At 58.7% G+C, this 23,302-nt stretch overlaps 1 protein-coding gene across 1 annotated transcript in view; it reads left to right on the top strand.

Moving 5' to 3' along the window:
* The window catches only part of CUNH9orf50 (chromosome unknown C9orf50 homolog), a 20,572-nt gene extending 15,136 nt beyond the window's left edge, over positions 1–5,436 (top strand). The window contains exon 9 of the mRNA XM_041004684.1: positions 5,255–5,436. Within this exon, the coding sequence (XP_040860618.1) occupies positions 5,255–5,436 (182 nt within the window). The remainder of the gene's footprint in view (positions 1–5,254) is intronic.
* Positions 5,437–23,302: the final 17,866 nt, after the last annotated feature.

Here is a 23,302-nt window from a genome sequence, read left to right on the forward strand (position 1 = left end):
GCCAATCCCTGGAGCCAGCCTTGACCTTCCCTTGACCCTGACCAGTCCAGCTTAGGCCCTGCCCCTGAAGAGGGAGGAGCCACGACCTCAGCCCTCTTAGCCCAAGCATCCCAGGTTCCGGTGAGAGTGGACGTCCAACCCTGACTTTGACAGCTGTGAAATGGCCGGCAGATGCCCTGCCGTGGCTCAGGGCAAAGGCCAGCAGTGTGAAACATGCTGATCTGCTTTAAGATTCATCTGTTTGTGGGACCCAGCGCCATGGCCTAGCGGCTAAAGTCCTCGCCTTGAACACACCAGGATCCCATAAGGGCGCCGGGTCTAATCCCGGCAGCTCCACTTCCCATGCTGCTCTCTGCTTGTGGCCTGGGAAAGCAGTCAAGGACGGCCCAAAGCCTTGGGACCCTGCACCCACGTGGGAGACCCGGAGAAAGTTCCTGGCTCCTGGCTTTGGATCGGCACAGCTCCGGCCATCACTTGGGGAGCAAGTCATTGGATGGAAGATCTTCCTCTCTGTCTCTCCTCCTCTCTGTATATCTGACTTTGCAACAATATAATAATAATAAAGATTTTTCTGTTTGAAAGCAGAGTTACAGAAAGAGAGATCCACCACCATCCACTACTGGTTCACTCTCCAAATGGCCACCATAGCCAGGACTGGGCCAGGCTGGAGCCGGGAGCCAGGGGCTTCATCTGCATCTCCTGTGACGGTGCGAGGGCCCTCAGCACTGAGCCATCCTCCACTGCGTTGCCAGGTGCCGCAGCAGGAAGCTGGATTGGAATCAGAGCAGCCAGGACTTGAACCGGTGCCCATGGGGGATGCTGGCACCGCAGATTTCACCTGCTACTCCATGGCGCCAGCCGCTCAGCGAGCTGGTTTTGCCACAGCTTTGCTGTTCCTGCCTTCTTTGCTTCGTTTCTGTCTTCTGGCGTCTGGGACCGTGTGTTGTGTCCGCTGCTCGTGCCTGCACGGGCACGGGCACGGGCACGGGCTGTAGCTGGGCCTGCCATGATGGGGTCTGGGTCTTTTCCATTGCCTGAATGTTCTTGCTGGCCGATGCACCCGGAGCCTGTTGCTGGGCACCCTACCGTCCTCTTGATTCTGCATCTGATGCACGCGGTCCTTTGGTGTCACACAGCGTCTGGAGCAAGACTCCTCAACGCATGGCTCTGTGCTGGATGTAGGGACAACACTGCTCCCCTAGGGCAGGTTGGGGGCAGGCCACCCCTGTAACCTGTCCTGGCCTCTCAGTGCACCTGCTCTCAGTGAGGTCATGACCTTGTGGAGTAAATTCCAGTTCTGGAGGGAGGCTGGTGCTGAGCCCAGCTGGAATCCCAACTCCTCCACACGGTGTGTGTGTGTGCAGCTGGCGGGGGCAGAGCCATCACTGACAGCAGACCAGGGAGGGAACAAGCTGGAATCAGTGGAACCATGGTATACTCCAGTAGCCACAGCAGAGCCGGAAGCCCAAGGCAGGAAGTGCAGGGGTCTCCGATAGGGCTGAGGGCAGGAGGGACCAAGAAGCTCTCACATTCCCCGGGGGTGAGGGGCGGCGGGGAACCTGGAGCAGAGGGGTTGCACTTCCAGTGGCCACCTGCACATGGGGGTCACGTGTGCACTAGGGAGCTGGTGCTGCAGCATAGGGGGTTAAAGCTGGCATTCCTCCCACCTCGGCACTGGTTCAAGTCCTGGCTGCTCCACTTCTGATCCAGCTCCCTCCTGATGGCCTGGGCAAGCAGTGGAGGATGACCCAAGTGCTTGGGCTCCTGTCACCCAGACAGGAGACCCAGAAGAATCTCCTGGCTCCTGGCTTCAGCTTGGTGCAGCCCAGACCACTATGGCCATTTGGGGAATCAAACAGCAGATCCATGTCTTTCCCTCTCTCTGTCTCTCTGTAACTCTTTCAAATAACTAAGTCAGCAACAAGAAATACACAGCAAGGCTTGCACTGTGCTGCCTGGAGGCGCCCACGTTTGCTTGGGCGGCACACGGCCTGGGGGTCCTAGGGCATGCCAGTGTGTTCCTGCCTGGAGCCTCAGGGCTGCCGTTGCAAGGTGCCCAGAGTTCTCAGTCCTGGAGTGTGGCCGTGTGAGAGCCTAGGGCGCTGTGTCTCCCAGGCCTCTCCAGGTGGCTGGATCTCACCCTGCGGTCACACTGGCTTCGGGTCCCATGCTGGCAGTCTCACTTGGAGGGTCTAGTGTCTCCGTGCTGCGAGGCTGCAGCGACAACAATGAGAAGAACCTCGGGACCCGGCACTCCGAAGCTCTCCAGGCTGCACTGCCCACAACGAAGCCTCTGTCCACTCCCGGCCTGGTTCATCTTGGACATGCCTGCCTGGTGGAAGTGGCATGCGGCTCCTTCAGCCCACCCGCTCCCACAGCTCGGGGTCCACATGGGAGTGTGGGGGCACACACACCCAGGCAGAGCCCGGCACACTCTGTCCCCAGATAGCCGCGCTCCTGTGCCGAACACACCTGCTGCTGACACCTGCTCTGGGCCCACTTACACCAGAACCAGCTGGAGAACGAAGGCAGAAGGGCCAGTGGTTTGTGTGACCGTGGGCTCCTAGGGGCACAAGGGATGGAAGCCTGCATCGCTGAGTTGTTAAAGTACACCTGCCGGGTCTGGTGCGATAGTCTAGTGATTAAATCCTCACCTTGCCTGAGCTGGGCTCCCATATGGGCGCCGGTTCCTAACCCGGATGTTTCACTCCCATCCAGCTCCCTGTCTGTGGCCCGGGAAAGCAGTCAAGAATGGCCCAAAGCCTTGGGACCCTGCACCCGCGTGGGAGACCCAGAAGAATCTCCTGGCTCCTGGCTTTGGATCGGCTCAGCTCTGGCCATTGTGGCCACTTGGGAGCGAACCAGCGGACAGAGATCTTTCTGTCTCTCTTCTCTATAAGTCTGAATTTCTAATGAAAATAAATGATTAGATAAAAAGCACACCTGCCCTGGAGAAGGCGAGGGCGGGGGGGCCTCCAGGGGACGGGGAGCAGAAGCAGGCGTGTTTACTGCCTGCACTTGGGGCAGCCAAGCTCGCCGGGCTGCTGGAGAGGCGGGGAGGCAGCCGCAAGCCCCAGGGCAGGAAGTGAAAGGGGGCTCCCTGGCCACAGCTGCGCCCTGCCTGCCTGCCTGGGCCTGCAAGGGCTGGGTCCTGCCTGCAGCTGGGCCTGGATCAAGAGACACAGCCAAGAGGGTGGGGGGAGATGGGAGATCTGGGCCACGGGCTCCCTGGCCTGGCCACCTGCAGGCCCCGCAAAGCCTTCAGCCAGCACAGTGAGGGTCGGCAGCCCTGTGCCTATGGCTGGGCCAGTTCCCCACACTCCGTTCTCGGCCCCTTGGGCCTGGGTCCCAGCACAGGACCCCAGGATGATGAGATGGGGTGAGTGCCTGGCATGCTGAGCCTGCCTGAAAAAGCCCTTCCTTGCCCCTCCTCTGCCTGCCAGGACCTCTTACCAACAAACTCCAAGGTTGTAGGAATACAGCTGGAGTCCTGCAGGCCTGGGGCACAGGAGGAGGGCTGTGTGAAGTGGACAGAAACAAGGACTCAGCGGTCTGCCCTGGTGCACCATTAAACCCATGTTACAGGTGGCACAGAGCTGGGGGGCAGGGATCCGGGCTTAGTCAATGGCGTGGGGGACCCAGGTGGGAGCCCCCAGGAGCAAGACCCTCAGCCCACAGGGTGTAGATGCTACAGAGGCCTTTGTCCGCCAGGGCCGGAGCAAGCCTGAGTTTATAGCCCCTACTCCCGAGTGGACAGGCTGGGGTCATGGGGCCGGGACAAAGGGGGCCTCAGGTCCTGCCCCTTCACCCCACCTCCCACACAAACGTGTCCTGCTCGCTGGAGAGACTTTTGCGCTGTGCAGGCGGGGCCTGCAGCACCACCCTGGCCCAGAAGGGCTCAGGCCCCCCAGCCAGCAGAGGCCCCCCAGCCAGCAGAGGCCGCTCTGCCTGCTGCTTCCTGCTCCACTGGCTCCCCCTCTGCTGCTGACTCACTGGCTGGACTGGCTCCGTCCTGGGTCATCGGGTGTGCCGAGTGGAGAGAGACAGACAAGAACTGAGCAGCCAGCTACGGTTGAGGGGAGGAAACTGAGGCAGGGGAAGAGTCCTTAGGGTGGGTTAGCCTTGGGACATCCCACTTCTCTCCAACACCGGGGAGGGGGAAGGATGGGGGCTCCTGGCCCTGCTCGCCCACCCACCCACCCTTCAAGGCTCCCCAGCCAGGGTTTTAGACATGGAGAGGGAGTGGGCGCCCCAAGCAAGCAAGGCCCTTGGGCCCCCAAATCTCCCACTACCCCCTGCCTCTGAGAAGCCCACACCCCCTCCCCACTTCTTCTCCCTTCCAGGACTTGGGAGCAGGACCCAACATGCTGACACTGTCCATACCACATGTGAGCCCCCAGCTGCTGGGGAGGGCTGCCAACCCAGCCCCTGCCGCCTTCCCCAGGACCCAGGGCCGCCCTGGCCGCCCTCCCTGCCTGCCTGCCCCTGCCGCCTTCCCCAGGACCCAGGGCCGCCCTGGCCGCCCTGCCTGCCTGCCTGCCTGCCCCTGCAGGTCCTTCTGCCCCTCCTGCCCTGTCTCTGATCCTCTGGTGGGCCGGAGCACTGCATCTCAGCTTCTCCTTGCTCGGCCAGCTCTCCCCCCTCCTGCCAGCCCTGCTCCGAGAATGCCAAGTCTGCAGGTTTCCAACGACCTTGAACAGTCTGCAGCTCAGAGCTCTGCAGGCAGGCAGGGCCCAGAGGCGGGGCCTCAGGGGTTTCAGCCCTGGCTGGCTGCTGCTTCTGGGGGGGGGGGCTGCCCCGCCTCGCAGCACCCCCTCCCCACACTGTCCTGTGTGCCAGCTTTACCTCTCCGCGACTGGTTCCACAATTCGTGTTGCTCGCAAGCTGTCCTCCCCTGTCCAGCCCAGCTTGCCCCTGGGGGGAGGACTTATGCCTGCCGTGACCGCCGGCACACAGTAGGTGCTTGGCTGGGAAATCTGCTCCTTGCTGCCCTCAATGTAGGGAGGGATGTGTGGAAGGGGAAGGGGTGGGGGGTCCTGCTGAATTCACCGCCTCCCCCCTTCCCACCATGCCAGGCCCCCTTTGGGGTAAGAGGGAAACTGAGGCACGCAGGCGGTTGTGCTGGAGATCCAATGAGAAAGGAGAGGGGTTGGGCCAGTCCAGGCAGCACCACAAGTGCTTTTACCTCTCCTGCACAAGGAGAGCGGGGCGTGCCCCCTGAACCCCAACCCTGGGCCGGGCCTGCCCCTCGCAGGCGCGGCCCTCGAGCCCCAGGCGGAGCTTAGCCCACCAGGGGCCCAGGAGCCCGAGAAAAATGAGTTTTCCTGCCGCTCGGTGGCGGTGTCAATTGATCGCGCGCGGGCTGGGGGCCGCTCTCGCAGCTGCCTGCGCGCAATTATCGGGAAAAAACTGGGCCGGCCGCCGCGGCCAAATTAGTTATCGATCCCTTGGCGGGGCCGCGGGGCCGCGCTCGGCGCTGATGGCTGGAGCCCGGCCGGGGCCCGCTGCGCTGGGGCGGGGGCTGCACCCTTCTCCCCGCACCTGCCCGGGCGCCCCCGCTGCCCTGCGCCCCGCTCGGGTTCACGGCCGCCGCATCGACCCACGCGCCCCGGCGCACCCTGCCACTGCCCCGGTCCGCGAGAGGGCAGGGCCGAGAGTGCTGGGGGCCTGACCTGCCTAGGATGGTTTCTGAGACTCTGCCGGCCTCAGTTTCCCGCGCCGGGAGCCCGGGGAAACGGCTCCGACGTCCTGCTGACAGGGGGGAATGGGCAGGCTCCCCAGAAACAGCTGCCCGACACCCCCGCTCCTGCCGCAGCGGCTGGGAGTGGATTTGGCGTTTGTGCCGCTGATTCTCCAGCCACTCGAGGACGAGTTGTAGGCCCATTTTGCAGATCGGTACCCAGAGGGGCAGCCGGCGCGTCCGGGTCCTGTGTACCGCAGGAGGGGGTTGCTGACACAGCCCCTCCCCTCCCAGAGACGGCGGGCAGGGAGAGAGGGGTCTTTGCTCACAGCAGCTGCTCCGCTGAGCCAGTGCTGGGCTGGGGGCAAGGACCTGAGCTCTAATCCTCACTCCTGGCTTTCTTTCTTTCTTTCTTTCTTTCTTTCTTTCTTTCTTTCTTTCTTTCTTTCTTTCTTTCTTTCTTTCTTTCTTTCTTTCTTTCTTTCTTTCTTTCTTCTTTCTTCTTCTCTTTCTTTCTTTTCTTTCTTCTTTCTTTCTTTCTTTCTTTCTTTCTTTCTTTCTTTCTTTCTTCCTTCCTTCCTTCCTTCCTTCCTTCCTTCCTTCTTTCTTTTCTTTTCTTTCTTTCTTTCTCTTTCTTTCAACAAAGATCTATTTATTTTTAACGGAAAAGCAAATTTACAGAGAGGGGAGAGAGAAAAATCTTCCCTCTGCTGGCTCACTCTGCAAATGGCTGCAAAAGCTGGAGCTGAGTTGATCTGAAGCCAGGAGGTAGGAGCCTCTTCTGGGTCTCCCATGTGGGTGCAGAGTCCCAAGGCTTTGGGCTGTCCTCAACTGGTTTCCCAAGCTACAAGCAGGGAGCTGGATGGGAAGTGGAGCATCCATGTTAGGAACCAACACAGGCGGTGGATTAGCCACTCGAGCCATTGCACTGGCCCCATCCCCTGGAGGAGGTTCAGAGCTAATGTCCTCAGGTTTCCTGAAGGGACAGGACTTTCAGCCTGGGGACAGGGCAATGACAGGGGCCTGGCCAGCCCTGCTGCTGGGAGCTGGGATGGCTCAGTTTGCCATGGCCCTTATGTGCAAAATCCCGTTCCAGAGTCCAGTTCTATCTCCCAAGTCTCAGTTTCCTTTTCTGTGAAATGGGCGTGAAGAGGACTCCATTGTAATGGGAAGAGAAGTACCAGGCACAGCTCGGGGTTCAAATCTCCCTTGGCAGGCTGATGGCATGAGTGGTTAGGGTTTCCTGTCTTTCTCATAGGAGACCCAAATTGAGTCCCCGGCTCCTGGCTCCGCCCCAGTCCAGCGAGGGCCATTTCAGGGGAGTGACACAGTGAACGGGAGCTTGCTGTCTACCTCTGCGTCTCAAAGCTTTAAGTAACCCGAACAAGCAAACTAACGGGCTGGGGCTGTTGTGTAGCATGCAAAGCTTCCACTTGCAACACTAGCATCCTATATAGATGCCTGTTTAAACACCGGCTACTCCACTTTTGATCCAGCTCCCTGCCAGTACATCTGGGAAAGCAGCCGAGGATGACCCAAGTGCTTGGGCTCCTGCACCCACCTGGAAGACCCGGATGAAGCTCCTGGCTTCAGCCTGGCCCAGTGCTGGCCACTGCAGCATCTGGGGAGGGACCCAGCAGTCCCTCTAATTGTTTCAAGATCAACAAATACATCTTTAACAAAATATTTTAAAATCAGAATCGAAACACTAAACCAAATGGCTGCTCCTGAGGGTTCAGCACAGAGATGTAGGGGCTCTGTGCCCCCAACCCAGTTTTCCTGGCTCGGGAGGGGGCCCTCTGTGACAGCACAAGTGTAGGCCCCATGTTGGCCCCAGCCCGGCAGGAGCCCGGCAGGAACGGGGCGGAGGGAGCTGCTGGGGAGGGGCGGCCTGCCTGTGGGGGTGGCAGGTGGAGGAGGGGCATTCCCTGCCCCTTGTTGCCTCTGCCCTCTCCCCCGAGGTCCAGCCACGCGAGACTCCCGGCCACTCCCCATCCTCACACTACCCCATGGCCCTGCTGCTCCCTGGCCTTGCCTGAGCTGCTCCCCAGTGTCCAACCGGCACACCTCTCCACCAGTGTGCCAGCAGTTGCCTATTTACTTCTATTTATTTATTTTAAAGATATGGGGGGGATGCTAGCACACAGGCAGAAGGGGTCTAGGGACCCAGGCCTATGCACATGGCACCCAGGCAGGAGGGCAAGGCTCCTGGGTGGGCATGGGGGGCTGTGGTTCTGGGGATGTGTGGGAGGGAGGACTGCTAAGAGGGAACAACACAGATGAGGAGTGGTTTCTGGGGGACTTGCAGCTACCAGGCTACTGCCCTTGGAGGTAAGTGAGGGGCTGAGACTGGGTGCTTTGGAGAAGGCAAACCGGAAGATCTTTCAGGGCCAGACCAATACACCCTCCGTGTGGGAGCGCTGGGTTAGGATTGTTGGAATAACCAGCATCTATTGGCACACATGAAAGCTAGGTTTTGGGGGGCCTGCCTGGCAGGGCTCAGCCGCTGTGCCTGCCAGTGAGTGTCTGGGCAAGGGTGGACCGTGTCAGGCTGGGCCATGACACTAGCCTGCATGTGAGAGAGCCAGGTCTGGGAGAAGATTCTGTGGGGGATCATGGGCTCACCCCTATGGGACTGTCACACCAGCTGATTTGCTTGAGGGCTGGGAGTGGTGACAAGCCAAGGTAGGCATGACCATGAAACTCACCAACACTCATGAGTACTGGGGTTGGGAACAGGCTGGGCAGGTCCAGGCTGCAGCTCCCGTAGGCTGCCGTAGGGTGTAGGATAGGCTGGGCTGCAACATCCACCAGGACTCCCTCCTCCAGATGCTTGTGCATGGACACACCGTCTAGGAAGTTGCCCCGCCCAATTCCCTCACACCCTGAAGTTGTCCCCGCCTCCTGATCCAGGTTGCAGCCCCTGGGTACGAAGGGGTCACCAGAACACACTCCTCCTGCTTAGAGTGGCCCTCCTGGGCCCAGTGTGCTGGCCTTCCCACCATGCCCAGCCCCTCTCCCCCAGCCTGGGGCCCTCCCTGGCCCCACCTGTGAGGGTCTCTGCCGTCTCCTGCCCAGCAACCCCACTGCCTTCAGAAGCTCACCCCGTCTTCCTGATCCCTGTCCCCATAGGTCCTGCTCCTCTCCAGGGGTCCTCCTGAGTGTGCCCCCTCGCCCCTATTCTGAGGGCCAATCCAGGGAAAGACCCAGACTAGTAGATTTAACCCTAGGCGGTGGTGTAATCCTTCTTTTGAGAGGCCGAGTTGCAGAGAGAGAAGCAAAGACCAGAGCGCTCCAATCCTCCCCCACGGCCATAGGACGGCCTCGCAGGACCAGCCTGAAGCCAAGAGCCAGGAGCCTGCTCACACCTCCCATGTGGGCACAGGAGCCCAAGCAGGCACTGGCGCCGTCTCTGCTGCTGTCTCAGGCACAGTCCCTAACATTGTCACTACACTCAGTCTCTTCCCGGCGTGGACACTCCTGTCCCTGGCTTTCCCTGCCCTTTCAGGCCATTGGTGGCCTTGCTGGCAGTGTGCGTATGTGAGACAGAGAGATCTTCCATCTGCTGGTTCACTCCCCAAATGCCCACACTAGCCAGGCCAGACTAAAGCCAGGCTCCAAGAACTGCCAGGCTGAGTGGCAGGGCCCAAAGCCCCTCCCAGGGTCTGCACTGGCTGTGGACCTGGGGCTGGACCTCAGGCTCTTGGATGCCAGGGGCAGGCGTCCCAGTTGAATTCACCCCTCCTCCGAGGCTGACCTCCCTGTGTGTGCTACCAAGTGTCCAGGGAGCCCTGAGTCCTGAGCTTGTGGCCGCCCCCCAGTCCCTGGCCTCTGGCTTCTCAGAGTCTGTAGGCTGCAGTGGCTCCCTGGATCCCTCCCAGGCCTGTGCACCTACTGTTCTTCCCCACCAGGAGCTGCTGGTGGCTCCCCTGGGGGAACCTGCCCTGGACGCTCAAGGCCCACGGGGGCTGTGTCACCCACCTGTCCCAAGCTGTTAGAACGACTGACATAGTGCAGGACACTGGGCAGTGCCCAGCAGGGAGGGCCCGATGCGTGCCCTGGCCTGCCTGCCATGGACTGCTTTCCGGCTGCCACTGCTATGAAGCCCTGTTTCCTGTGTGACAATGTGACCACCTGTGTCCCCCTTGGCAGAGGTGGGCATACAAGGCGTAAATCATGGTCACGTGGGGGGACCGAGGCATAGAGGTGGGGCTGCCAGGGGCACGCGGAGGACTGGATCCGGTCACTTAGCACATGAGTGGCCAAGCCCAGTGGCGGCCACATGGGACTTCTAAGTTCTCTCTGTGCTTGGCCAAGGAATACCCTGGGGGCAGGAAGGAATCCCTGTTCCCCGTGTCCTGGAGGGGGTAAGACCTGCGGCCTGCTGGGGCACCCCATATTGGGGACAGGATCTAAAAGCCAGCAACAAAAAGAGGGGGTCACACAGGTTGGGCGTGGTAGGCCTTCATGAGGGTGAGCCGAAGGTCAGCCCCACCCCCTTAATTATGCATAAACCAGGCACTGAGTGTGTGACCAGCACACACTGGGTATCACCTCCCCAGGAGGGTGGGCATGGCCACCTGTGCCATGGCGTGTGGCTCCTGTCCTAGCTGACACCCTTCACTTCCCACTCACATCAGGCCGTGCACAGGACCCTGGGGACCAGGATCCCGCGTGGGACGGGTGAGGACAGTCCTGGGTGGTCACTGCTGGGGCAGGAGCTGCCCTGAGTGACCTCCGCCTCCCCGCTCAGGCTGGTGCAGGTGAAGTCAGCAAGCCACCTGGAGTGGGGGAGGCCCAGAAGGAACCTGCCTGTTCCATGGGGTTGGACCCCACCAGACTCACCCTTCCCACTGAGGTGACAGATGAAGGCAGAAGGGGGCTGGGAGTCCCTGGGCAGCTGTGTGGGACAGAGGTGGCCATTACTAATGAAATCAAAATGCAGGTCACGCCCAGACCCTCTTGTAGCCCCTTGCCCAGCCCCCGCATGGCATGCTGGTGGCTGGACAATGCCACTGGGTGAGGGGGGGAGGGAGGGCTGCTTCTGTCTACAGCCGGGTCCCTAAGGCTGTGCCCTCCACTTCGGCTCTGGCAGGAATCATGGGAGCCAGAGCGGAGCTGGCTGAGCACTGCAGGTGGGTGAAGATGGGGTGAGGATGGAGGGGCCTTGGCGGAAGGCAGCGTGGAGGGCAGCCGGGGTCAGGCCTCAGCACTACCCACAGGGGGGCAGGGACGTGCCTGGGGGAGGGGTGCAGGAAGCAGGATTTCAAAACTTCATCCTCCCTCCCCTTCCCCCAGCCTCAGGCCACATTCCAGAGTGCTAAGGCGCGGCTCGGGTTACGCCCAGCTGCGGGGCTGCCTGCACATTCCTGTGCCGGCCCCCGCCCCACTCCCACTCTGGGGCCACCCCAGTCCCTACCCTGGGACCCCTCCAGGAAAGAGGAGGAAGCAGTGGGGTCGGGAGGTGGGGGTGGAGGAGAGATGCTGGGAGTGGGGCTGGGTTCTGCTTCCTGCGAAGGGCGGGGCTGTTTGCTGCCCCTGGTCTGACCTTGTCCATGGCTGGGGGGCGGGGTGTTTCTTGGGTCCGACCGGGCCGGCTGCTTGTGGGTCCTAAACCTTTCCGAGGGATGGTGGCTGTGAAGAGCCACTTTCTTCCCTTTGCATCCTTGGAAGTGGGACATGGCTGCTCCCATCTTTCCAGAACCTTCTCCCAGCTCCTGCCTGGTTCCCACACCATGGTGGTGGGCAGGTGTCCTGAGTGACCGGAACTGGCTGGGGTGACAGCAGGTAGCAGCAGAGCCTGCCTTGCTCCCCTAAAAGGCTTTGAGGCTTCTGTGCTGCCGGTGGCCAGCGGGTGAAGGCAGGGAGGGTGCCAGTGGTCACACTGCCGGCTGGACAAGGAGATGAGAAGCAGGTGCTGTCCACGCTGCCTGTCTGTGAACACCTCTTCCTCTAGGCTACAGCAGACTGGTTGGGGGCTTTGAGAGGCAGATTCACAGAGAGAGAGATCAGAGAAAGATCTTCCACCTGGAAATTTACTCCCCAAATGTCCAGAGCTGAGCTGATCAGGAGCCAGGAGCTTCTTCCGGGTCTCCCACATGATGCAAAGTCCCTAGGCTTTGGGCCGTCCTCTCCTGCTCTCCCAGGTACATTGGCAGGGAGGTGGCTGGGAAGTGGAGCAGCTGGGCTTAGCACTGGGTGACCCTGTGAGCCATAACACCTTCCTCTTCTAAGGACCCTGGGGTGACTCAGGACCTTCCCTGTCTCCGGATCCTTGCTTGTGCATGTTTGCCGCCTAAGGAACCAGCCACAGATGCAGGGTCCCCATGGGGTGGGGTCCCCAGGGACCACTCCCAGCCTCCCACTCCCATCTGTGTCTGTCCAGTCACTGAGGCTAGCAGGAAGTGTCCTCCCACTCAGTGGCAGGGACAGGAAGTCACGACCCCATGGCCCACTCCCCACCACACATGGCGGCCACTCCCGAGGCCTCTGTTCCAGAGGCGGTGGGAGGGGTCCGCAGTGCTCCCCTCCTCCTGCACCCCAGTTCACTCACCAGCTCTGTTGGGACTGAGTATTTTTTGCCAAGGCCAGGGCCAGCTGGGCCCAGTCTCCTGCTCAGAAGTGGTGCCGGGCGCACCTGCTGGTGCCACGCAGGGAAGAGTCATGCCGGGCACACCTGCTGGCGCCACGCAGGGGAGAGCCTTGCAGGTGCCAGGTGCTTGGGAGGGGGCGTGGGCTGGCTGCCACAGCACTTTCAGCTGAGCCAGGGCTGAGTGAGGCGGCCCCTCCCTGACTGGTTTTTGCACCTGCGTAGTGATGGAACTTACACAGCCAGGGTTGCGCCAGCGTGGCTCTCTTGAGTGCTTGACCTTGGTGAAGGCAGGAAGCTTGTGCTGCTGGCGACTCTCGGGGGCAGGGAACACAGGTAACCGGCTTGGGACAGTGTGGCCAGTTAGGCCCCCGAAGCAGACCAGAGCATGCTCCAAGGCTGTCCCCACTGAGCCAGATGCCGAGCCTGTTCACAGCTAAACCTTCAAGGGATTCCTGTGAGTGTGCTGCACCAAGTCGCCAAAGTCAGGGGTTTTCAGCTCCCATCCTCCAATCCGATGGAGCGCCATGCAGCATAAACAAAGCTTCAGGCAGGAGGGGAGTCAGCAGAGCCCAAAGTTTTCCTATAGTTAACTAACCTAAGGTAGTGCTACAGGAGGCAGGAGGGGCCCGGAGCAGGAGCCTGGAGTAATTTCCCTGCTCTCTGTTGTGCATGGTGTGGAAGGCAGGAGGCAGCGGGGTGCTCTTTTTGCCCCTTCAGTTAATTTGAATGGGGCCAGAGGAGGGGGGGAGGGAAGGATGCAGAAGCTCCGTTTCCCGTGCTCTGCCTGCGGTGCGGCCATTACAGCCAGTGCCATGACGCAGCCAGTAAAGCACTTCCCTACGGCACCGGTTTGAGTCCCTGCTCTTCCACTTCCACTCCTGCTCCCTGCTTGTGGCCTGGGAGAGCAGCACCCACATGAGAGACCCAGAAGAAGCTCCTGGCTCCCAGCTCTGGCCTGTCTAGCTCTTTCTCTGCAAAACCAACACAGCCTCAAACCTGGAGCCGTCCATCCAGATGCATCCCGGGTGGGAGCTGCGGGCGGGGAGGTGGCAGACGGGCGTTCCTGGCCAGTTCACTGCGCTGCTGGGAGGTGGAGGAAAGGCAGGCTTGCGAGGAGGGGAGAGACCCCAGCCCCCAGCCCGGCCCAGCCCCCTCCTCCCCTCTCCTTCCCGTCCTGTAGCCCTGCAGGTCCCAGCCCCGCTGTCTCCTGTGAGGTGCTTCGCTCCCCAGGGCTCTGCGTGCACCTGGCACGGGGTGCTCTCTCACGAAAAACAGAGTGCGTGAGGAAGGGTAGTGAGGGAGGTCGGAGGGGCGGGACACGGATTTGTCAGAAATTAACTTCTTAAAATGTGTCTATGGCACAGGGTCAGGCCGGCCTGGCACGCCATCCTGGTCTCCCACCGGCATAGCAGGAACCTGCACACGTGGGCCCCCATGCTCCCCCTCCAGAAGCTTTACCAGAGGAGCCCCCTCTGGGAGCCCCCACCCCTGCTCGGTAAGGCGCCTCTATCCCTGACCTCTGAAAATCCCCTCTGCCGCTCCTCAGGCAGATGTACCCCAAATGTCCCCTGCAGTCTCAGGGACACCCGCCGCCATGGCATCCAGCCGGCGGAGGAGAGCGAGCGGCGGGGCAGGGGCGGCCGTGCGGGGCGGCGCAGTCCCTGCTGGCCGCGGCCGGGAGCAGGCCGCCTTCCAGCTCCGAGCGCGCCCGCCGCGTTCCTGGCAAGGGCCGCGCGGCTTCCCGGCGGAGGCGGCCCGCGGAAAGGTTGCATTTGCACAAAGCGTGGCTCCCAGCCGGTGGGGCTGCGGGGCGGAGGAGGGAAGGGGGCCGAGGCTGGCGGCGGCGGTGAGCCCCTACCCCGGGGCTGCAAAGAGCCCCCCAGGGCGAGCCGCCAAATACCGGGCTGCCCGTCTCCACCGGCCTCCACCGCCTCACTGCTCGCCCGTTTTGTCCCAGGAAGCAGAGCAAGGAAGGGCCTGCTTTCCTCCGGCCCTGTCCCGCAGGCGGGCCCAACCAGGACTTGGGGTGACTGGGAGGATCCCCCTTAGTCCCTGGCCGCCGCTCTGACTCCGGCCGGGGCTGCTAGGTGCAGCTGTCCCCTCCGGTTCCCGCGGGGCTCCCAGGCTGGGTCAGGACCGGCTCTCCCAGGGTTGAGCAGAGGTCTGGCAGCCCGCCCCAATCCCCACCCTGCGTGGTGGGCGCTGCGACCTCCCCTGCTCCTTGGCCATCTGCAGCTGCCCTTCTCCAGGGTCCAGTTACACGGCTGAGTGGACAGAGCTGGTTCGCTGGCACTGCTTCACGGGGATCCGGGCCAGGGCCCTCAAGCCTACCCCTGGTTCCTGCTCTCTTTCCCCTCTCGCCCCTCTCCCCAAGCACGAGCTGTCCCTCTGTCCCTGGCTCCTGCGGCTTGGCATGGGATTTAAGGAGAGGGCAGGGCGGGCAGTGCATGCCCCTGGGGGTTGTTTCTCTGGGCAGGTGGGAAGGAGTAGCCTCCCCTTGCCAGGAGATGGGCACTGCAGGTGCAGAAGCACCTGTGAGGTGGGACTTTGCCAAGGACCCGGACCCTTGGACCAGTGAAGGTCAGGGCTGCAGTTGTTTCACTGGGCCAGCCTGGAAGGCGCTGCCGTCCACTCCTTTGAACCAGCAAGGCGGCAGGCCAGCTGGGCACAGATGAACCAGGGCAGGAGGAGGCCCATGGGGTCACTCCGGAGATGGGTCAGGTCCTTGCTGGGCTGCAGACACACCACCTGGGTTGGAGGCATGTTTCAGAAACAGGCAGCTGGCAGTGGGTAGTAGGGAGGAGACTCAGGGTGACGCCTAGCCAGGCTTTTGTTCCCAAGGCCACAGTACATGGGGTGCAGTCTCCCGGCCTGTGCCTTGCTCCAGGCTGGCACAGCTGCCCTCCCTCAGGCCACTCCTCTAGGCTGCAGGTGGCAGGCCTCAGGGGAACTGGAGAGTGGAGAGGGCCCATGGGGGCATGGAGCCACCTGTGTCCTTGGGGCTCCAAGGACAACAGCTCTGGGGACCTGGGATGAGGAACGGCCCACGATGCCCTGGGAGCTGCTGCTGTGCTGTGTCCTGTAGGGAGCAAGGACTTGAAAACTGCGCAGCTCAGGACAGCTGTGGTGGTCAGGAGGCGTTTCTTCCAGCGGTGCTTGTCTGAATCCACAGACGCCGGATCTGGGGGTTCAGATGACCCACTGCACTTGTGTTTTCTCTGTGGGACGGGGGGGAAGGGGAACTCTGAACACTCTTGTGGGGCCATGTCAACATCCCACATGGGAGAACCGGTGCAAGTCCCCGCTCTGCTTCCTGCTCCGCTCCCTGCAGCCTCAAACGCCTGCAGTGATCAGAACTGGGGTGGAGCTAAAGGCAAGAACTGGCAGCACAGTCCACGTCTCCTACACGAGTGATGGGGACTTGTCCATCTGAGCCTGCTCTGCTGCCTCCCAGGACACATGTTAGCAAAAGTCTGGATTTATGGTGACAGGTGGGACTCCCTGACCCAAACACTGCATCCCAGGTTGAAGGTATCCCAGCCAGTGGCTTCGCCATCAGGCCAAGCATCCGTCCTGCGACTTGTTCTTTCCCGATTTACATAGTTGATGCCGTAACTCAGAACATTCCGCTTATGCCACGATTACAAAGCCTTTTCTCTATGTTTTCTTCTAAAAGTTTTATTATGTTTTATATATAGATCTATGGTCAATTTTGAGTTAATTTTTGCATAATGTGGGACAGAAGGGTTTTTTTTTGTTTGTTTGTTTGTTTGTTTGTTTTTTAATGGCTATTGAGTTTTTCCCAGCCCCATTTGTTGAAAACAAAAGCAACACCCTTTTCCTAGTAAGTTGCCTTTGTACCTTTGTCAGAAAAGCACCGGGCATGTTTGTGCGTTTGTATCTGTGGTCTGTCTTTCCCTTCTGCAATTCCACAGTGAGTCTTGGAATCACGCGGGTCTTCCAGGCCCTTTGCCTTGTCATGTAAACTTGAGGACCAGGATTGGGTTTTATTTGGGATGGGACTCAATCTACAGACAAGAGGGGGATGAGTGATGACAAGGCTGAGTCTTCCAGTCCATGAACATGGTACATCTTTCCACCGGCTTCCGAGTCCTTTGGTTTATTCATTAGTGTTCTCAGGTCTTCGGCATATGAAACTAAGTTTCAAGGATTTTTTCCAGTGCTATTTACGAGTTTCAAGGTCCAGCTTCTCATTAAGAGTATGTAGATGTGCAGTTTCTATTTATTTTTTTAAGATTTGTTTATTTTTTTTGTATTTGGAAAGTCAGATATAGAGAGGAGGAGAGACAAGAGGAACATATTCTGTCTGCTGATTCACTCCCCAAGTGGCCACAAGAATTGGAGCAGAGCTGATCTGAAGCCAGGAGCCAGGAGCCCAGAGCCTCTTCCAGGTCTCCCACGTGGGTGCAGGGTCCCAAAACTTTGGGCCGTCCTCGACTGCTTTCCCAGGCCACAAGCAGGGAGCTGGATGGGAAGTGGGGCCGCGGGGATTAGAACAACCACTTATATGGGATCCTGGCGTGCAAGGCGAGGACTTCAGCTGCTAGGCCACCATGCCAGGCTCTCTATTTCTTGTTTATTGATTTATGTTAGTAGTTCTATGGGATTTTGAAAAGATGTGTTAATTTAGAAGTCAGAGTTATAAAAAGAAACAGACAGAGAGGGAGAGAGAAAGAGACATTTGCATTCCCTGCTTCACTCCCCAAATGGCTACTACAATGGCCAGAGCTGAGCTGATCCAAAGCCAGAAGCCTGGAGCTTCTTCTGGGTCTCCCACATGGGTGCAGGATCCCAAGGCTTGGCCATCCTCCACTGCTTTCCCAGGCCACAGGCAGGGAGCTGGGTGGGGAGTCGGGCAGTGGGACACCAGCCAGTGTCCATTTAACGATGCCAATGCTGGGGGTGGTGGTTTAGTCGAATACATCACAGTGCCTGCCCCAAATATGTTTTTTTTAAAATGTGGGCAGTGATGCTGACTGTGGGATTTTTGTTTCTTTTCAAGGTGTGTCCTCTTTGTTGCTACTGCCCTGGCTGGGCAGTCCTTTATGGCACTGAGTGGCAGCTGGAGCAAGCGCCCTTGCCTCTGCTGATCTTTTACCTTCTGCTGTTGAAGACAATGTGGAGAATCCAACATCGAATCCCAAGGCAAGGCCCTGCTCTCTGGGGCCACCTTGCAAGGCTTTTGAAAGCAGAACTGGAGCAAAAGTGAAATCCCACTAGGGTGTTCGACTATGCCATCCCAGGAGAACCAGGGGAGAGGACAGGAGAGGTGAGGAGAGCCTCATGGAGCTGACCACAGCTGACAGCCCCTTACAGGTGGCCGACAGTGGCATTTTGGGCCCCGGCGGGGAAGCCACAGTGGCAGATGCTGGGGAAGCCGTCAGGTCAGCCTGCAGCCTCATGGAGCTGGGGCAGAGCAAGAAGCAAGGCGCCCGTGAGTGGATGGCGTGAGAGTGTTCAGGATGGCACTAGGAGTGCCTGGGAGGCCTGCGGCACAAACCTCTCTCCTCTGACATTAGAAGTTGGGTGAGAGTTTCAAGTCTCAACAAGTTTTTGAAGCTTAGCAGAAAGCTGTCCCCTCCTGTCTGCAGTCCTGGGATTCCCGTGTCTTCGCAGAGGCCCGCCCCCTTCAGCTCATCAAAGTTTATTCAGGAACCCACCGCCCTGCTCCCGCGGGTGGGCGTTATTGGCAAGCTTTCAGCGTGGTCAAATTTTCTACAGCAGAAAATGGGGGCTCAGCACCTTCCCTCCCCTCTACCCCTGCCTGTCTTGCCACTCCTCCAATATAAGGAAACCAGAATTTGGGCTCACTCAATGTTTGAAGACAACAATATTGAGATTAAACAAATCTTACATGGCATGGAACACTGCAGTTCCTTTATTTTATTTTATTTTATTTAATTGATCAGGGTGGAAAGGATTGAGGTTTAGGGAACATTGGGTGAATTCATTGTTTCCAAATTTGCTATTTCTTCTGGTTGGTTAGTTTTGTTTTTGTTTGTTTATTTGTTTTTTAATTCTCTGGATTATTTGACACTGGAGCTGATTTCTCTCTCTTTTTTTTAAAAAAGCTTTATTTTTATTGGAAAGTCAAATATGCAGAGAGGAGGAGAGACAGTGAGAAAGAGCTTCATCTGATGATTCACTCCCCAAGTGAGCGCAACAGCTGATGCTAAGCCGATCCAAAGCCAGGATCCAGGAACTTCTTCCAGGACGCAGGGTCCCAAGACTTTGGACAGTCCTCTCCAGGCCACAAGCAGGGAGCTGGATGGGAAGTGGAGCAGCCAGGATTAGAACTGGCGCCCATTTGGGATCCCATATGGGTGCATTCAAGGCGAGTACTTTAGCCGCTAGGCCACACAGCCGGGCCCTATAGTTGTTTTTAAAATGATTAATTTGGGCCTGGCACGGTGGCCTAGAGGCTAAAGTCCTCGCCTTGCACACACCAGGTTCCCACCTGGGCACCAGTTCTAATCCCGGCAGCCCCACTTCCCAGCCAGCTCCCTGCTTGTGGCCTGGGAAAGCAGTTGAGGACGGCCAAAGCCTTGGGACCCTGCACCTGCGTGGGAGAACTGGAAGAGGCTCCTGGCTTCAGATCGGCGCAGCACTGACCATCGCCATCGTGGGGAGTGAATCATTGGACGGAAGATGTTCTTCTCTGCCTTTCCTCTTCTGTGTGTATCTGACTTTGAGATATAAATAAAATAAATCTTAAGAAAAAAAAAATAGGTTTATTTGGGCCCAGCTCCTTGGTTTAGCAGCTGAAGTCCTCACCTTGAGCGTACCGGGATCCCACTTGGGCACCTGTTCTAATCCTTGCAGCCCCACTTCCCATCCAGCTCCCTGCTTGTGGCCTGGGAAAGCAGTCGAGGACAGCCCAGAGCCTTGGGACACATCGCGCGTGGGAGACCTGGAAGTGGATCTGGGCTCCTGGCTTCGGATTGGCTCAGCACTGGGCGTTGTAGTCACTTGGGAAGTGAATCATCGGACGGAAGGTATTTTTCACTGTCTCTCCTCCTCTCTGTATCTGACTTTGTAATAAAAATTAACAAATCTTTTTTTTAAAAGTTTATTTATTTACTTAAAAGGCAGTATGGAAAAGAGGAGAAGAGAGGACTTGGTCCACTAGTCCATCCAAAAAGTTTGCAGCAGCCCGAGCTGGACCATGCTGAAGCTGTGAGTCGGGAATGCATGCACATCTGCACCAGGGACCGAGATCCAAAGCGAGAACTGGGGCTTGAACCGGCATCACCGTATGGGATGTGGCAGTCCCAAGGGGCAACTTCACCAGCTTGCCCAACACCCACCCTTATTCTTCTTTTCTTTCAGTCTTTTGTTTCCATTGTAGCTATGTTATCCTATTTGTACTGACTCATTTTCATGAATTCACTCCCACCCCCAGACTCTGCCCTGGCCTTAAAAGCTGCTGCTTGGTGCATGGATCTTTTCAAAGGTCTGCTTGCTTCCCTCCTGGGTGCTCTCCGGGCTGCTGGGCCTCCCTCAGAGACCACCCAGGGGTGCCCTGCTGTCCTCTGCCTTTGTTTCCCAACTCAGCCTTTTCTTGTTTGTCTGGAGTGCATCCTCCAGGAAGAGCTCTCCGTGGAGGAGGCTGAGAGCTTAACATTCTAGATCTGTCTGTTTGTGACCCTGCCACCTGTCTGGTAGTTTGGCTGGGTATAAAATTCCAAGTCTATCCGCTTCTTCCCTTGCAATTTGGAAGACACCTCCCTGTGTTCCGGCCCCTCGGAGACTTCCTGTCGCTCCTGAAGGGGTTCTCTGGTCTCCCCATCTTTCCTCTGCTGTGCCTGGTCCTTTAGGGGTACTTTCTCGTCTTCAGCGTTACCCCTCAACTCCTCCAGGCAGCTCTGTGTTGGTGCCGTGGAGAGATGAATGTTCTTGTGTGGTGTCCCGTTCTTGTTCAGCACGGGCTGCGTCTCCGTCTTTGATGACAGATCGCTGTTCCATGTGATCCCCCTGCCCTTGGTGAGTCCGTTACAAGCTTTCCCCTGACTCCAAGTCTGTCCGGGAGCTCACAGCACGGGCTGGCTGCTCCAGGGCCTCCCTGCTGCATGACCAGGACCAGCCCTTCCACTGGGAAGCTGCCAAGGTCAGTTCCTGGAGCCCCTGACTCTCCCGCCTCGGGGCTCCTACTAAGCCAGTAAAGTGTCCCTTCAGAGTGAAGGTTTGTTCCCTTTTATGCACTCTGCAGGCTTCAGGTTCTTTACCCCCCTACATTCCCATGGTGACCAAATCCCAGAAGGCAAGGGCACCCCAAGCCCACGGACTTCCGCTTGTTCCCCTCCCTCCAAATCCATTCTCACTCTTCAGTCCATTGCCTCATAGCCTGCGTTTTTTGAAAGTGACTTTTTGCAGGGGAGATGGGAATCATTTAGAGGTACTTTGGAGGATGGAGCAGGGAGAAATATACTTTTTTATTTGGAAAAGATTTATTTATTTGAAAGTTAAGAGAGACAGAGAGCAACAGATACATACAAACACACACAGACTCTTGCACCTGCTGGCTCACTCCCTTTCAAATGCCCTCAACTGCTAAGGCAGGCCCAGGCCCGAGCCAAGAGCCTGGGACTCACACGGGTGTCTCACGCGGGCGCAGGGGCCCGAGACCATGGGCCATGATGGGCTGCTTTCGCAGGGAGCTGGATTGGAGGCACCGCAGCCAGGACTTGAACCTGCACGCCACATGGTGGTGTGGCTCTGATGCGCTCTTTGTCCTGGCCTGGACGTCACCCCAGTATTTCCCAATCAGCCTGTGTCTGCAGACATGTGAAACAGCAGGCTGTTTTGTGGCCCCCCATCTCCTGGATCAGGGGCTGGTTGGGGTGGGGAGCGGCTGGGGTTTGCAGTCTGACTGGTGGTTTGGTTCTGGAATTTTCCCTTGGTGAGTCCAGCTGTGGAGGCAGGGCACGGCTCTGTGGGAACCCTGGGTTTAGCCCAAGTTGGGGTCCTGAACCCTCAGCGAGTGGCCTGGGGAACCACTTCTTAGAAAATGTTCTTGCTTTGGGAATCTCCACAGCTGGGGGGCAGGGGGGACGGAACAGAGAAATCTAAATTTAAATCCGCCCCCTTGCAGGGACAAAGTTCAATTCCCACCCCCACCGCAGGCCCAGCCCTGCTCTGGAGGAGCCCCCAGGAGGTCATGGTTCCGGTCAGCCTGCCTGCCTGCCTGCAGCTGAGCCGATTCCGGCCGGGCCGGGCCCGTTTACAGAGGGGAGGTCCACCCCCACTCGGATCTCCCCTTCCCAGGCTGCCGGGGACCCCACCCCAGCTGCAGCTCCCACTGCCGGCTGGGCCTCTCTGAGCCTGCTCCCACTCCAGCTCCTGCTGCTGGTTCTTTGTATTTGTCCCTGGGGAGCTGCCTTGCCTTCCCGCAAGCTCAGCTGTGCGCTGGGAAGGATGCCGGCTGCGGCTGAGCGGCAGCAGTGCGGGGTGGCGCTTTTCCTGTGGTCGCTGGTGAAGATACACATGTTACATCCCCACAGAGCAGGGAGCCTGGGGCTGGCCTCGATTCTGCCCAGCAGTCCGGAGGTCAGAGTGGGAAGGCCCGGTCCCTCTCTGGAACCTGGCCTGCACCCCCACCGCAGGGGCGCGCTCCCACCTGGCAAGTCCTGGGAGGGGTCCCGTTCCCCAGCCCCACTCCTCCTTGAACTCGCTGCTCCCACTCCCACTCTCTCAGGATAGCAGGGAACTGCTTCTGTGACTGCAGGCCCGAGGTCCCAAGAGCCAGAACGCCCCCTGTAGGACTTTCATCGCTGAGGGTCCTTGACCAGTGCAAAGGGTGCTCTGTGACCTCAAACATTGCTCTTCCTGGGGTTCAAGTCCCAGCTGTTCCACTTGCAATCCAGCTCCCTGCTAATACACCTGGGGAAGCAGTGGAGGGGATCTGAGAGCTGGGGGCCTGCCACCCATGTGGGAGACCTGGGTGGAGTTTCAGCCTCCTAGATTTGGCCTGGTTCAGCTGCGACACCAGTTGCTGGGTCCACTTCGTGCGGGAGGGAACCAGTGGGTGGAAGTTATCTCTCCCTCTTTTTTTTTTTTTTTTAAAGATTTATTTATTTTTATTTGAAAGTCAGATATGCAGAGAGGAGGAGAGACAGAGAGGAAGATCTTCCATCTGACGATTCACTCCCCAAGTGTCTGCAACGGTTGGAGCTGTGCCGATCTGAAGCCAGGAGCTTCTTCTATGTCTCCCACACGGATGCAGGGTCCCAAAATTTGTGGCCATCCTCGACTGCTTTCCCGGGCCACAGGCAGGGAGCTGGATGGGAAGTGGAGCTGCCCGGATTGCTCATAGGGCACTCATAAGGGATCCCAGAGCTTGCAAAGGGAAGATTAACCAATTGGGCCGTTGTGCCAAGCCCAAGAAAAGTATCTTTAAGAGAGACTGGCAGTTCGGCACCTGTGGTTGACGTGGGGCGTTGCAGGGAGGCCCCCTACCTGTTCAGTGGGGGCGCTGCCAGGGAGGGGCAGCAGACGCGCTTCCCAGAACTGTCTGTGGGAAGAGGAGGGGGGAGGAGTACCATCCCCTACTCTTGCTCCCGATCCTCCCACAAATCTTTCCTCCTGGCCATATATACATACATACACCTATATGACTTATTTATTTATATGAAAGTCAGAGATAGAGACAGGGAAAGGCAGAGAGCGAGATCTTCCACACGCTGGTTCATTCCCCAGATGACTGATGCTGGGCTGGTCTGAAGAGAGAAGCCAGGAGCTTCATCTGGTCTCCCACTGTCTCTCCACAAGTGTATGGGTCCAAACACTTGAGCTGTTTTCCGCTGCTTTCCCAGGCGCATCAGTGGGCTGCTGGATGGGAAGTGGAGCAGTCGGACTTGAACCTGAGCCTGTATGGGACATCAGTGGGCTGCCGGATGGGAAGTGGAGCAGTCGGACTTGAACCTGAGCCTGTATGGGACATCAGTGGGCTGCCGGATGGGAAGTGGAGCAGTCGGACTTGAACCTGAGCCTGTATGGGACATCAGCACTAT

Source organism: Ochotona curzoniae, unplaced genomic scaffold (genome assembly GCF_017591425.1).
Source record: "Ochotona curzoniae isolate NIBS_2020 unplaced genomic scaffold, NIBS_Ocur_1.0 scaffold_3208, whole genome shotgun sequence".
NCBI lineage: Eukaryota > Metazoa > Chordata > Mammalia > Lagomorpha > Ochotonidae > Ochotona > Ochotona curzoniae.